This window comes from Sarcophilus harrisii, chromosome X (genome assembly GCF_902635505.1).
Source record: "Sarcophilus harrisii chromosome X, mSarHar1.11, whole genome shotgun sequence".
In the NCBI taxonomy this organism is placed as follows: domain Eukaryota; kingdom Metazoa; phylum Chordata; class Mammalia; order Dasyuromorphia; family Dasyuridae; genus Sarcophilus; species Sarcophilus harrisii.
Genome location: NC_045432.1, coordinates 69,884,836 through 69,899,094, shown reverse-complemented (window position 1 = coordinate 69,899,094; position 14,259 = coordinate 69,884,836). Strand labels below are relative to the sequence as shown.

Below are 14,259 nucleotides of genomic sequence, written 5' to 3'. Positions count from 1 at the left end.
TCGACACACAGATAACTGATGAACCAATCGGGGAGGAGGGGGACAACAAAGATAGTAAATAGGAAAACATTCTTCATTTGGATCTCGAAGGGAAAGTAGATTTGCACTGCATGTAAGGAAAAAAGTTCCAGAAATTAGCACTGTCCAAAACCAGTACTGTATTATTCCTCCTTAGCAAAGCCCCCATCACCGGAAGTGTTCGTGCAGAAATTATACAACAACCTTTCAGGGGTCTTCACAGACGGGTTTTTTGAACTGATGTGGGGAAGTTGGGCTCCAGGATCTCTCCAGTTTCTAAGATTCTCTGCAAAACATGTACAGTTGCCAGAGATGTACCACGGGACATCACTGCATAATGGACATGGAAACAACCTGAGCCCAAAAGGCCTAACTTTCCAAACAACTTCGTGCAAATCCTATCCTTTTTTGCCTCTTTCCTTTTGGTTCAAGATCTACCCTGACTCTGAAACCACTGCTGAAAGTTATGAATAATGTATGACATGAAAGATGCCTGCTCACTGTTTAGAAAGAACTAGATTGTTACATGCTACATACGTACAAGGCAGATAATGGAAAAGACTTATAAGCCCAGAAATCTCAAGGCCACACCTTTCCACTGAAAAGCAAAAATGGTATGCTGGCTTGTCATCTTGGGACAAACAACTGAAAACTTCAGAACAGCCCTGCTCACCGCCTGAAAACCCCCAATTCCGATTGGATCGATTCGCCCAGGAAGCCGGGGCCAAAGTGGGATGGTTTGTCAATTACTCGCTTGTCAATTCCCTGACTCCTGCACACCTCCCTCCATTAGGGACCACTGGAGAGACTGACAAGAAGGTGCCTTGAGAAGCTCTCAGTGCCCTTTAAGTACAGAACATTATCATCATCCTTATTGCTACTGCATGAGCTCTTTGTATTTCCTCCACTAAGTAATTGGGAACTTTGCACTGAGAGCAGACCTGTCGCGGTAGAACAGAATGTGACTGGAGCTCAGAACGGCAAGAGACAACAGGCAAACATACGCGTGAAAGACAGGAGGAGAGTCACAGCATAGGCTGAGGTGCCAGAGTTTGTATCCATCCGCCATTCTTCTTCCCCTGTTAAATCGAGGTGGCACCAAATGGAAAGGTCATATGGGATATAAAACTACTCCCAAAATGAACTTGGCTCCGGCACAATTCTACTTAGAGTGCAGTACCATTCAAGTTACCACATTTTTCAGCACCCTCTCTCTCTATTCAAAGTTCAGTATGATGCCAAAGCTCCCCTAAAGGAAAAGGCTCACAATGCCATAAACCTCCTCCCATCTTTACCAGTCTTCTCCTCTGCTTCCAAGTTCAGAGAGAGGGACAGACTTACTCTTACCTAGGATACCATAGCTACTTATTATAACAAGTTTGCAGCTGGAAGGGATCTTGCAGTTCACCCAGTCCAAGCTCCTTATTTTGTAGAGAAAGAAACTGAGACCCTGAGGGATAAAATGAGCTGCCTGCTCTCATTCAGTAAGGAACCAGCGCTGGGATTTCAATGAGGTCCTTTGATTTCCCATGTCCCATGCTACCTCCCTTGTGCCCATACTTTCATCTGCGGTCTGTTTCTTCTCAGACCTTCAATTTCTCTGTCTACAAATATATCTACAGATCTTGGTGCCAGGAAAAAAAAACCTCCTAACAATTGGAGCCATCCCAAAGTACAAAGAGCCGCTCAGCAAAAAGTGGGACCTGCTCGTTGGAGGGCTTCAAGGAGAGGCTGGCCAATCGCCTATCAGCTATGGCAGAGTGAAGAACGCCAGACCATATAACTGCTCTTAGTATTCCATGACTTTTCCATGACCTCCAGGACCCAATACAAACTCATATGCTTGGCATTTTGAGCCCTTCCCAACCTGGCCCCAGTCTACTTCTGCAACCTTATTACAACTCCTCGTCTTCACTTACTCTTCAGGTGATCCCATCTCCTCTTGATCCCCCACTAAGAATCTCTAGTTTCATTCAGCTTCCAGCCTGAACACTTCTTTCCTCCATGAGGTCTTAGCTGATGCTTCAACTCCTACTTCCTATCCCCCACCCAAAAAGGATTTCTCTTTTGTTCATGCTCTCACTCCTTATTTCTGCATGTGTGAGCTCTGGGAGATCAGATGCTATTTCTTTTTTGTTCTTGTTTCCTCAATGCCCAGAGCAGACACTGGTAAAGAACTGGCACTTGATAAATGCTTCTTATCTATGGATTTTGAGGACAGAAATCTGAATCTGTAAATAGCCGAGGACATGCTTGGGTGATGGGGAAGCATCAGATTGTATTCTGTCATCTTTGCTCCAGAGACACACAGAAGATGATCCCTGGCCCTTGATGGTGAATGATAAATGACAGAGGAAGACTCTCAAAAAGAGAACCGGAAGTCTCTCTTATGACAGGATGATGGCTATCTGGTGCCTTGTGTCATATGCTATGCAACCTTCCAACCAAGTCATCTCCAGATGCAGTTTGGATCTTGCATCAGAGAGGGAGAGTTCCGTTGAGACACAGAGCTGCTAGCTACACATTCAGAAAAGCATGGCTGCCTCTACTCCACATTACAGTGCTGTGTGACTCAGAGTGAACATGACACACAGCCTTATGTCCCAGAAAATTCTCAAAGACTGGAAGTTGCAAGGAAAGGACCAATCTACATGAACAAAGGCACTTCCTCCCATTTCCTATGCAGATGAAAACACTTTCTCCCTCACTGCCCAAATAGAAAACCTATTAAATGTGCGCCGGGGCCAAGCATCTATTGCTGAATCATAACTAAGTAGGTGGTCATGTAACTTAAGTCACTGGCATGGCTACGAATTTGAGACAACCACCAAGAGAGTTATTGTTATGCATAGAGAGTTATTGCTGCATAATTATTATTATGCAATTATTATTGCTTGTTTTAACTCTATCCCATACACTGATATCAAAAGTAAACCTGCTAAATTCATATTCCCATGAGAGTCAACTGAAACTGACCTTAAAGCTGCTGTCCTGCAGAGATCACCAGGAAAGAAATGGGCAGTCGAGCAGATTACATGACATCACAGAGAAGACAAGCCAAGTGATTGAAATTTTTATAGAGAACATCAACAGCGCTTGATTAGAACAATTTTGCATGTAAATAGGACATAACGTGCCCTGTGTTCAGTTTTTCCTCTAGCTGTTGTCAAAGACTGTGAGCAGGAAGAGAGAGCTGATTCCAATCTTCACTTTTCTTGCTTCTTTGATATACAACCTGAGCCTTGTTAATCAGCATATGTACATATCCCTCTAAAATTAAAATGCCCTTAAGAAAGTAAATGGAAAGGAAAGTTTAAAAAAAAAAAACCAAACAAAAATTATCCACCAAATGAAATTAACACAAAAGACAAAGAAATTTTATATAGTGCAAAGTGATCAGAGAAAAAGAAATCAAACAAAATAAGCCTCCAATTAATAGCATTTAACAATGAAAACAAAAGTATGCTCAAGGCTAAGCAGGCAAAATCAGATACGATCATAAAGAAAGCTGGGAAACGGGAATGAAAATTCTAACATCTCTGTTTGCTGTCTAACATGCTGCCATTCCCAGGACAGTCCGTACACAAACTGCTATTCACATAGGGCTTCTTTTCCCTCCAGATGAACTCCAAGCCCTCAGCCTCATTCTAGACAATAACCAATATCTCCCAGAACCCCCAAGGGTCACCATGAAGAACTATCTCCACAACAATATCTTCACTGCCGATTTCCTTTCATATCCTCAGGGGGTTCATACATAGATACAGATTGTTCAGGGCAATCCTAAATTAAAAATATATTGACAAACTGACTCTTCCCTTTCAAACCACTGAAATGCCTCAAAAGTTCCAACACTTCGGTGAATTGAGTCATTAAACAAGCATGTAAAAATAGACATGTCACAAAATTGAAAATCACAAGCTAAAGAAATGGCTCAACTCTTTGAGCAAATGCCTGCATATTAGCCCCTGTTAGGATGTGTGGTCTAGTAGGAAGAGGGCTGTGTGAAAGTGGGTAGGGTACTGAATTGACAAGCAAAGGACTCAGTTCAAATCTCAATTCAAGTATTTATATCACTGAACCTTTCCATCCTCATCCACCAAAATGGAGGAAGCAGAAGAGATGGTGTCTCAAGTTGCTCCTAGCTAGCTGTATTCTGGATCTTTTCATATGTGTGCCATGGAGTGTTTGTTCACAATTTGACCATAAAACATGCCGATCTTGTACTGTGATAAAAGCACACACGGCTCTGGTGTATGTGACAAAGACAAAGTTGACCCACCAGGCTTCCATATTTTTGATTTGGAAAACAATCACCAGACTCCGCTTTTTCTCCTTTCACTGTCTTTTCTTGCTTATAGGCTCAACTGCTTTTGCCTAAAACAATCTCTTTGCCACCTCCTCCTTAACACTCCTCCTTTTTTCTCTCTTTTGAACCATCAGCAGCTACCTCAGGATCACTCTTTATTCCATCAAAGAAAGGATCCTGGTCACCAACTGTCAGTCTAAGATTAGTGTTAGCGCCACCTGGATATCCAGGGAAGGCGTGCCATCAGTAATACGGACCACCACAATCGATCAAAAAGGCCTCTATTAAATTGATGACTTCAAAAAGGGCTTAGCACGTGGGGGCAATATAGAAAGGTTTATTTCCCTTCCACCTCCCCACAGCTACTCTATTCCCTGGACAGTGCTGGCTAAGAGGGTACAACTCAAAGGTCAAAGAAGTTCTTACCTTAAGGTGTTTGCCTTTCAATGGACTTTCAAAGCACTAAAGCAGGGCTCCTCAAACTTTTTAAATAGGGGGCCAGTTCACTGTCCCTCAGACTGTCGGAGGGCCGGACTAGAGTAAAAACAAAAACTCTGTTTTGTGGGCCTTTAAATAAAGAAACTTCATAGCCCCGGGCGAGGGGGATAATCATCCTCAGCTGCCGCATCTGGCCCACCGGTCGTAGTTTGAGGACCCCTGCTAAAGTTACCACAGAGTGTGAATGTTTCTCCAAAGTCTCCATTCACCTCCCTAACTTCTAATTAAATCTGCTTTTTCTTAAACACCAGTTTTCAAAGTACATTAAACATAGGTATTTTATATGTAGCTCTATAAACAATTATATTTCTCATTTTTAAAACTTCACATTATGTGAATATTTTCTCTTACTTTTAACTGTGTATGAAAAAAAAAGCTTTTGAGATTTAAACTTGAAATAAAACTGCTACATATAACACTGAAAGGGAAAACAACTTCTGAGTTTTTAATAGAATTCTACAATGTGGCTTGCCTATAAACTGGGCTCTTCCTGTACCCAGAGGATCCGGCAGCTGCCCTACCTATCATATCAATCTACCTATCTACAATACAGTAAACTACAACTGTAGATGGTTTTTATAAACTGAATCAAGAAAAGGGTGATGAAGAATCATCTTTCCAATGATGGCTTAGTTTCCTATAAAGGGAAGTGATGTCTTTCACTTAATAAAGGTATGTTCAATTGAACTGAGCTGTAAATCAAGCAGAGTTTTTGATGACCATTTGTCTAATGGTTCTAGGTGTGCCTTAGACTCAATGACCAACCCTCAGATCTCTGAGCGTTGGGTCATCTCAACAATCTTGACTGTTCAGTGAAGCTGAACTTGGTCATCTGTTTAAACACACACAGCTCAGATATTCTGGGTGTACAGACATGATTATAATAGTGATGATGATAACCAACATTCATATCGAGCTTTGAGATATGCTAACATTTGATCCACATTACCTCACTGAATCTAATTCCAATCTCCCTAACTGGAGTGAGCAGAGAACTCCTGGTACAGGAAACTCTCTCTACTGAGGTGGGCTGGCAATTGGAAACTAAATGTCTTAGAAAGTTGTCCAGAGAACTATGCTCAAAAAGTTATCAAACTGCGCATACCCTTTGATCCAGCAGTGTGACCACTGGGCTTATATCCCAAAGAGATCATAAAGAAGGGAAAGGGACTTGTATGTGCACGAATGTTTGTGGCAGCCCTCTTTGTAGTGGCTAGAAACTGGAAACTGAGTGGATGCCCATCAGTTGGAGAATGGCTGAATAAATTGTGGTATATGAATATCATGGAATATTATTGTTCTGTAAGAAATGACCAGCAGGAGGAATACAGAGAGGCCTGGAGAGACTTACACGAACTGATGCTGAGTGAAATGAGCAGGACCAGGAGATCATTATATACTTCAACAACAATACTAGATGATGACCAGTTCTGATGGATCAGGCCATCCTCAGCAACGAGATCAACCAAATCATTTCCAATGGAGCAGTAATGAACTGAACCAGCTATGCCCAGAGAAAGAACTCTGGGAGATGACTAAAAACCATTACATTGAATTCCCAATCCCTATATTTATGCCCACCTGCATTTTGGATTTCCTTCACAAGCTAATTGTACCATATTTCAGTCTGATTCTTTTTGTACAGCAAAATAATGGTTTGATCATGTATACTTATTGTGTATCTAATTTATATTTTAATATATTTAACATCTACTGGTCATCCTGCCATCTGGGGGAGGGGATGGGGGGTAAGAAGTGAAAAATTGGAACAAGAGGTTTGGCAACTGTTAATGCTGTAAAGTTACCCATACATAGAACCTGTAAATAAAAGGCTATTAAATTAAAAAAAAAAGAAAAAAGAAAAAAAAAAAAGAAAAGAAAGAAAGTTGTCCAGAGCATAAAGGTGAAACCAACCAACCGATCGATCCACAAGCATTTATTATGAACCTCCTATGCACCAAGCTCCAGAACTAGAGATACAAAGAGAAAAAGCAGCAGTCCTTGTCCTGGAGTTTCCATTCTATAGGGTGATGTGATACACCCATATACATAGATGCAAAATAAATACAAGGTAATGGGTTGAGGGAAAGACAGACTACAGTAGCTGGAAGAGATCAGCAAAAGCTTCAGAGAGAAGGCAGAGCTTAGATGAGTTTAAAAACCACAGGTTCTTAAGAGTTTCTTGTTCAGTACAATCCAGGACTGTGGTCAGACAGACAATTCAGGTCAGGGGAAAGGGAGGACTGAAACCTATAATAGTCGGGCTGCCTTCAAGACCAGATCAGCTCCCCTATTTTCTGTACCACGCTCCCCTCATTTTCTAATATTAAGGTGATTGAATCACATGATCAATGATATCAGATTAAAATGACCCAAATCCAAAGAGAAGACTTCATTATTGGAACTTTGGGACCAAATGACAGTCACTGCAGGGACTATAGGAACTAGTCATTATGGAAAAGGTGGACATTCATTTACAAATGAAGGAAATTTCTAGTTGAATGCATTCCATTCTCTCTGAATGACACTAGACCATTATACAGAGAAAATAATCGTTCAAATCATTTTTTTTACATAGAATCTACTTTGAAGATGACAAGGAAATGAAGGTTGCTATAAAAGGAGTGCTTTAGAGGTCACAAAGAAAATTATGGAATCAGTTTAAAGGGAGCTAGAGAAAAGTAAGACAAGCATATTAAATTTAGAAAGGGCTATATTAAAAATGAAGCATTTTCTTTAGGCCTTTGCTATTTTTCAAAATAAGAAGGTTCAGATTTATCTTCATAACTGTTTTTCTGGGGGAGGGGTAAAAATGTTTTCCCCATACTAAGGTTTTTTAACCTTTTTACACCAAATTTTTTTTAACCACCAAATTGGTGGTTTTTAACACCAAATTGGATTGGAATTAGGGCATACGCTTCATGGTTTCAGCAAAGCGAGGAGCACCATTATCTACTTAATATCTCTTCTGAAATCCCAAGCCTGTAATTCTTCTTTTCTTTGCTGCCTGGCCCTGTTTCTTGTCTCTGTCTCTTCTGAGGTACGAAATGACACCTTTTATATTTGTACCATTATCTTGCTGAGATAAATACATATATATATATATGTATTTATATATGTATATATATATATATATATATATGTACACACACACATATACACACAAATACATATTGCATCTAGCGTTTTCTCTTTTTTCCATGCTATAAATCGAGTTGTCCCTTGGGACTCTCCTATGAAAATTTCAGTATCAAAGCATCGCCGATGTAAGGCTGTAACAGCCCTTAGAGATTATCAAGTCCAGCTTCCTAACTAGGACAGAATCGGAATCCATATCTTCCCACTTATTTCTTTGTTACTTTTTCTTTTTTTTTTTTTTTTTTTTTCACAGTGTTACTGCCTCTTTATAGTGATTACAACTACCCATAAAAAATCTAGATATGGTCAAATTAGTGATCAACAGTTAAGTGAAAGTGGGTAGGCTAAACCAGGCTAAAGCAATTCTACAGCAATAAAAACTCTTACCATATACAGACTGGATACATAAAGAAATTCAAGGAGGGAAGGATGTGAAAGTGTTCTGGATGCAGAACACCTTTAATCGGTGAGTCACAAACAAAATCCAGATTATCAGGAGTCCATGCTTTGGAAATCTAGAGGGCCTCTGTGCCTCTCAGCCTAGCAGATGACCTGATCTCCCATTCCAACAAGCAGTTCTGTCCACCCCCACCTCTTCACATTTTCCACATATTAATTTCTCTTCCTTTGCTCCAGCCTGAGAGAAGGTAGCTCTTGCTCTCCTTGTCTGGGCTGATGCCCTCTCCTCGTGTCCCTGATTCCATCTCTGTCTCTGTTTGCTTTCTTTCTCATTTTAAAATGGCTTTAGCCCACTAAAAAACAACTTATAAAAACATAAGAGAAGTAGAGTAGCTTTCCTTTTAAGAAGTACAACTGGGTTGGTACTGAAATAATTCATACTCTTTCTTTTTCTCTCTATTTCTGCTATGATAGTTCAGGAAACAGCAGTGCAGCTAAGGTACTATTACTAAGCATGGGAGGGAACAAAATTAATTTGTACATTCTAAGACAACATTTAATTTCCTTTACTACCTTCTCCTGTCTCTTATCTCCATGCCATTCCAACCTGCCAAACCACCAGTCTCCCCTCAATCCAAACTTATCTCAGAACTAATTTTTTCTGGGAAAGTAACCCAATTAGCAAGAAAGCATATTCATAGGTACCCTTGGGCAAATAATTTCCCATCAACACTTAAAATAAATTTTAAGAACTCAGGAAATCTCAGACAAGAGAAAGCTAAATTATTCTAATACCTTCTTTCAAGAGAATGTATTTCAAATAGGAAAAAGAGCACATTTGGGGTATAGGCTGCATAGCGTCTGTTATACCGCAAGCATGCCGTGACTAGAGACTCAAGTCTAACTGAACAGAATACTAATGGCGGAATGGATGAGCACCAGAATGCCCACTGCCGCTTGCCCTGATCTTTAATTATCAAGCACAGAGAAAAATCTGCATTTCAGATTTCTGCCAACTTATCCAACCCATTAGCTGTTCCTTTCTTCTTTAGGTGGGTTCCTATGGGCAGCTGTACATGGCAGATCATTTCTTTCAACCATTCAACAGAATAAAATTGCTTTAATATTTACTGCTTTCTATCTTGCTGACATGCCGCTGTCTCTAATTCATCTGCAGCCAATGTGCCAATATCTGAAAATATATTATCAGACACGTGGTCCATCCAAGCCAACACTGCTGCAATTTTGTCTGAGCGGACCTAATTAGGAAGTAAAACAGGCAAGAAGGCCCTTTGCTGACACTACTCACTCTCCTCTATTTTTGTTTACTTCCCAGTACAGCTGGAAATCCAGCAATAAGCCTTTTCTATCCAAGCGCTTGGTTATTCTTTAGCTAATTCAGGAAAGGGAAGACAAGGCAGCTTAGCAGAGTCTCTGTATCCATGGTCCGTGACCCACCAAAGTCCCTTTCCACCAGGGGCAAGGGAAAGGAAGAGGTGGCTCCTGCTTCCATTCTCTAAAGAGCAGCTTCAGTTGAACCCCACAGATTCCCATTCAAACGTCAGACAGGAAACAGATCCCAAAGCCAAAGGTAAAAGGTGAGAGGATTTTCCGACTTCTGAGCTTACCTGGGTTGCTCTTTGGATAGCTGGAAATTGAGAGGGTTACAAAATAAAAAAAGCAAGATCAGGGACTGCATGGCAGTCCACTCACCTGCAAAACACCATCGTGACATCTCTATGGCAAATCTCACTTAACAGTTTCATTCTACTCCTGACTGGAAATGCCCATCTCATCAAGCAAGAATCTCAGAAAATGACAACTTACAATATGCAGAACTGAGTGCAGTTTTGAGCCCCCACTCTAGATGGGATTTAAGTGCTTTTTGAAACTATAAGTCAAACCTTGTGATGTCATGTTGGTAGTCTGTTGAACTTATCTAAGCAGAGCTGTCGGCTGAGCCCAGTGAGGCAAAGCCTCTAGGACAGGCTGTTCTGTGACATGTTGGGGAGGAGCCTGTATTATGGAATGATGGCCTACCTGGATTTCTCTGGATCCTCTTCCTTCGATCTCGGAAAGCTGCACCTGACTGCAGAGCCTCCAGCAGATTATCCATCACACCCGTCTCACCCTCTGAAAGAAAAGAGAAAGCAGAATTAATCCTGGAGCATTTCAAATGAGAAAAAAATTTAAAAGCTGGAGAGGTCAGATTTGCATAATACCCCTAATTTCAAGACACAGATTTTTGTTTTTTAAACAACATGGCTCCTATGACTCTTTGGTACCATGGACTAACTACTGTGTTTATTATATACCATTAAGCAAAATTCATCTTTTCAACTGGAAGAGCTGGTCCTTTGTACTACTGATGATGGCTTGAGATGCAGATAAACATTAGCTGATCAGTGAGCTTCCTATGAAGATTCTTCGAAAACGCTCCAAAGGGAGAAACCACTGGTCTCCTTTAATGCAATCAATGCCGAGGGAGTTCTTTGATGAGGCAGAGTTATACAAGGTTAAATACTGATTGTATTAATATAGCAGGCATTCAACTGTCATCAGCTATGATCTCCAAAGACACTGTTTGCAAAACACATTTCCATTTTATTTCAGCTTAACCCTTCCATTTGCCCATTCCACAAGGCTGGCATCAGCGGGGAGGAAAAGTTGACCAGTATTATTTGAATAACACAGCCATTCTAAAGAGGGAGATAGCATCCAGAAACAAATTCTTTCTCCCCTTCTCCCCCAACTCTGCGACTCAGAAAAAAAACCTTACTTTTCAAAATATTATAGCTAAGAAAGTATATGTCAAAGACTCTTTTTGTTATATAAACCGTGTCTAGGAAAATATCTCAAACACATTTTTCAACAGTTTTTTCTCTTTTAACTTGTCGTACTTGGTCAATGAAAAGAAAAAAGTCTCGACGGTGCCTGGAATCTTGCTCTTTCAGTTTAAATGACCATCAACTCTATTGTTTTGTAAACTCCTTAAAAGACAGGAGGCCAGTACAACTGCCTCCTAATGCATGGAAAACAAAGTGGGTAAATCTGTTTCTACTTTTGAAACTCTCTCTGGAAAGTCATCCTTGGATCCATGATCTGCTGAAACCCTCTGATTTTCCCTCCACTCTCATCCCTCAGCCTGATCCATCCCCAAGCCCATTGTCCGCCAAGAGGCTGAGCCCTCTGGGATGGCCCCAGCTGGTACCCGCTTCCCCTCTAGCTAGGCCTCTTTCTATCTTTTGGACTACGAGTAATTGGGAGCTTGCTCAGGAGACACTGCATGGCGATACCAGGCAAGGAGGAAGAGTGGCCATGCTCTTCATGCCTTGCTCCAACTTGCAGAGCGTCCCTTTGCCACTGTCATTCAGCCAACTCTCCTCTCCCTGTTGATAAACCTTGATAGGATCTGCCTTCTCTCCATTCTCCGTCATGCCCCAGTGGCTAACTATTTCAACTAAACACTACTAGCAATTCTTTAATTCCTTCTTCCTACTTCAATTCTTGTCTGGCCAAAGCCTTCAGCTTCTATGCACTACCTCTCTTTCTCTGTTCCTGTCAAACTCTCCTGAAAAAAGTCACAGAATCACAGAACTTGAGAGCTGGAAAGGTGGCCATCTAATGCAACCTGGACTTGAAAGGCATATCCACTAGAACATACCTGACAGTCATTCAAATTGCATATTCATAATCATTTAATGAGGTCTTTCCTGATTCCTGTCCTCTTTTCCCCCAATCCTTTAGAATATCAGTACTCTCTCCCACTCTCATTGGTTCTATTTTCAATTTTAAGTAGATAGACCCCAGATCTAAATATCCAGGCCTAGTCTTTCCTCTGTACTCCAACCCCGTATCCCTAACTGATTTGGGGGCATCTCAAATTAGATGTCCCACAGCTATTTCAAACTCAGTATGTTCAAAATAGTACACATTACTTTGCTCCCCGAACTCTCTTCTCTAACATCTCCATTATTCTTGAGAGCAGGCCAATTTTCACGTCACCGAGTCTCAAGGGTGTCATTCTTGCTTTCTCAGTCAATAAACATTTACTATGCCTACTTCATGCCAGCTTCAGTGCTAAGTTCTGGGGATACTAAAGCAAATAAGAAGAAAGACAATGTTTGCCCTCAAGGAACTTACAGACTAATGGGAGAAGGGGAAGTACTCAAAAAAGTTGAGAAATCAGAGGAGAGGAGAAGGGACTGGGTAGAGGGACATGATGGAGAAGCAACATAGTTGGTGGGGACTGGGGAGAAGATATTTTGGAGTTCGTGGCTCTGCCCTCTGGGCACAGGGTCCAATCAGAGAGGCAAAAAGGATGATACTGATGAAATGAGACAGTACCAAGGTTGATTCAATCTTGGAGGGTAATGAAATTTCCCTATGACAGGTATTCCTTACTCATTCACCTCACAGAGCTAATCAGTTGTCAAATCTTGTTATTTCTATCTTCCCAACATCTCTCTCATATCTATCCCCTTCTGGCTTCCCATAGCACACAGAGAACACCCTAATTCTGGCCCTCATCTTCTCTCACTTGGACTGTTGTAATACCTTTCTAATTAGTCTTCCAGGCTCAATTTTCTCCCCATTCCCATCCATTCTCCACTCGGCTGCCAACATGATTTCAGCAGGTCTGACTATGTCACCTCTTCCTTCAATAAAGTTAGTAGCTCCCTATTAACTCTGGGATCCAATAGAAAATCTTTTCTTTGGTTTGTAAGGCCCTTCACAACCCGACCCTTTATTACATTTCCAGTCTTCTTATATTTAACTCCCTTTTATGTAGTCAGATGACCAGTGTATTGAGCAACCATGGATCCAGAGGACTAATGAAAAGACATAATGTCCACCTCCTGCCCGAGAAATGAAGGATTCAGAGTGCACAGAATCTCTCTCTCCTCTCCTCTCCTCTCTCTCCCTTCCTTTCCCTTTTTCCCTCTCCCTCGTTTTTCATCAGGGGTTTTTGTACCTTTATGTGTCCTGGACTTGTCTGGCAGGTCAGTAAAGCCCCTGAACCCCTGATCAGAATAATGTTTTTAAATGCATAAAAGATACAGGATTACAAATGTTGTTACTTCCCTGAGGTGCTAAATTGGATAGAGAAAATCACGCCACTGCTCTAACTGGGTCCACTACACTCCCACAAACTTGCACCCCTGCCCCTTTCCTCATCTCCTATCACTCAGATGCCTTCTGCCATGTCTCCTTTTTCACTGCCGTTGCAGCTGAGGAAGCGGCCTTCATCCTTACCAAGGCTTTCGTCCCTTCATGCTCGCATTACTGCCACAGCCTGCTGATGGATCTACCTGCCTCAGGCCTTCTCTTCAGCCCAGTCCATCCTACTTTCAACCCCCAAAGAGATTTTCCTATAGCACAAGTCAGGTCATGTCACCTCTAACCCCACACTCAGTAAATTCCAGGGGCTCCCCATCACTTCCACTGTATCTCACCAATAAAAAATCAGTTCTCTGGCATTCATAGCCCTCTGTAACATGACTCCCCTGCCCCTCCCACACCCCTTTCCAGTCTTTGCACACCTTCTACCCCAACAGGTTCTCTTTGATCAGTGCCACTGGCCTCCTGGCTATTTGCAAACTGGACAGTCCAGCTCTCAGCTTCAGGTCTCCAAGGCCTCGAATGTTTTCTCTCTTCAGCTCTGACTGCTGACTTCCTGGTTTCCTTCATACCTTCTCTAGCCCCACTTAACCCTAAAGTCTTCACTTGGGTCATGGTTTTCTCTTTCTGCAATACATGCTCTTTTGGATATATTTGTTTGTTGTTGGGAGGTCCTGGGGGCTGAGGATGCCTTTGCTCGTCTCTGTGCCCAGGGCTGAACACAGACGGTGCTACATATTGGGATCTCAATAAGTGTTCACTGACTGACTTAGAAC

At 41.6% G+C, this 14,259-nt stretch overlaps 1 protein-coding gene across 1 annotated transcript in view; it reads right to left on the bottom strand.

Annotated features, from left to right (window-relative positions):
* Positions 1-14,259, bottom strand: part of DIAPH2 (diaphanous related formin 2) — an 868,850-nt gene that overhangs the window by 129,088 nt on the left and 725,503 nt on the right. The window contains exon 26 of the mRNA XM_031944530.1: positions 10,403-10,495. Within this exon, the coding sequence (XP_031800390.1) occupies positions 10,403-10,495 (93 nt within the window). The remainder of the gene's footprint in view (positions 1-10,402; positions 10,496-14,259) is intronic.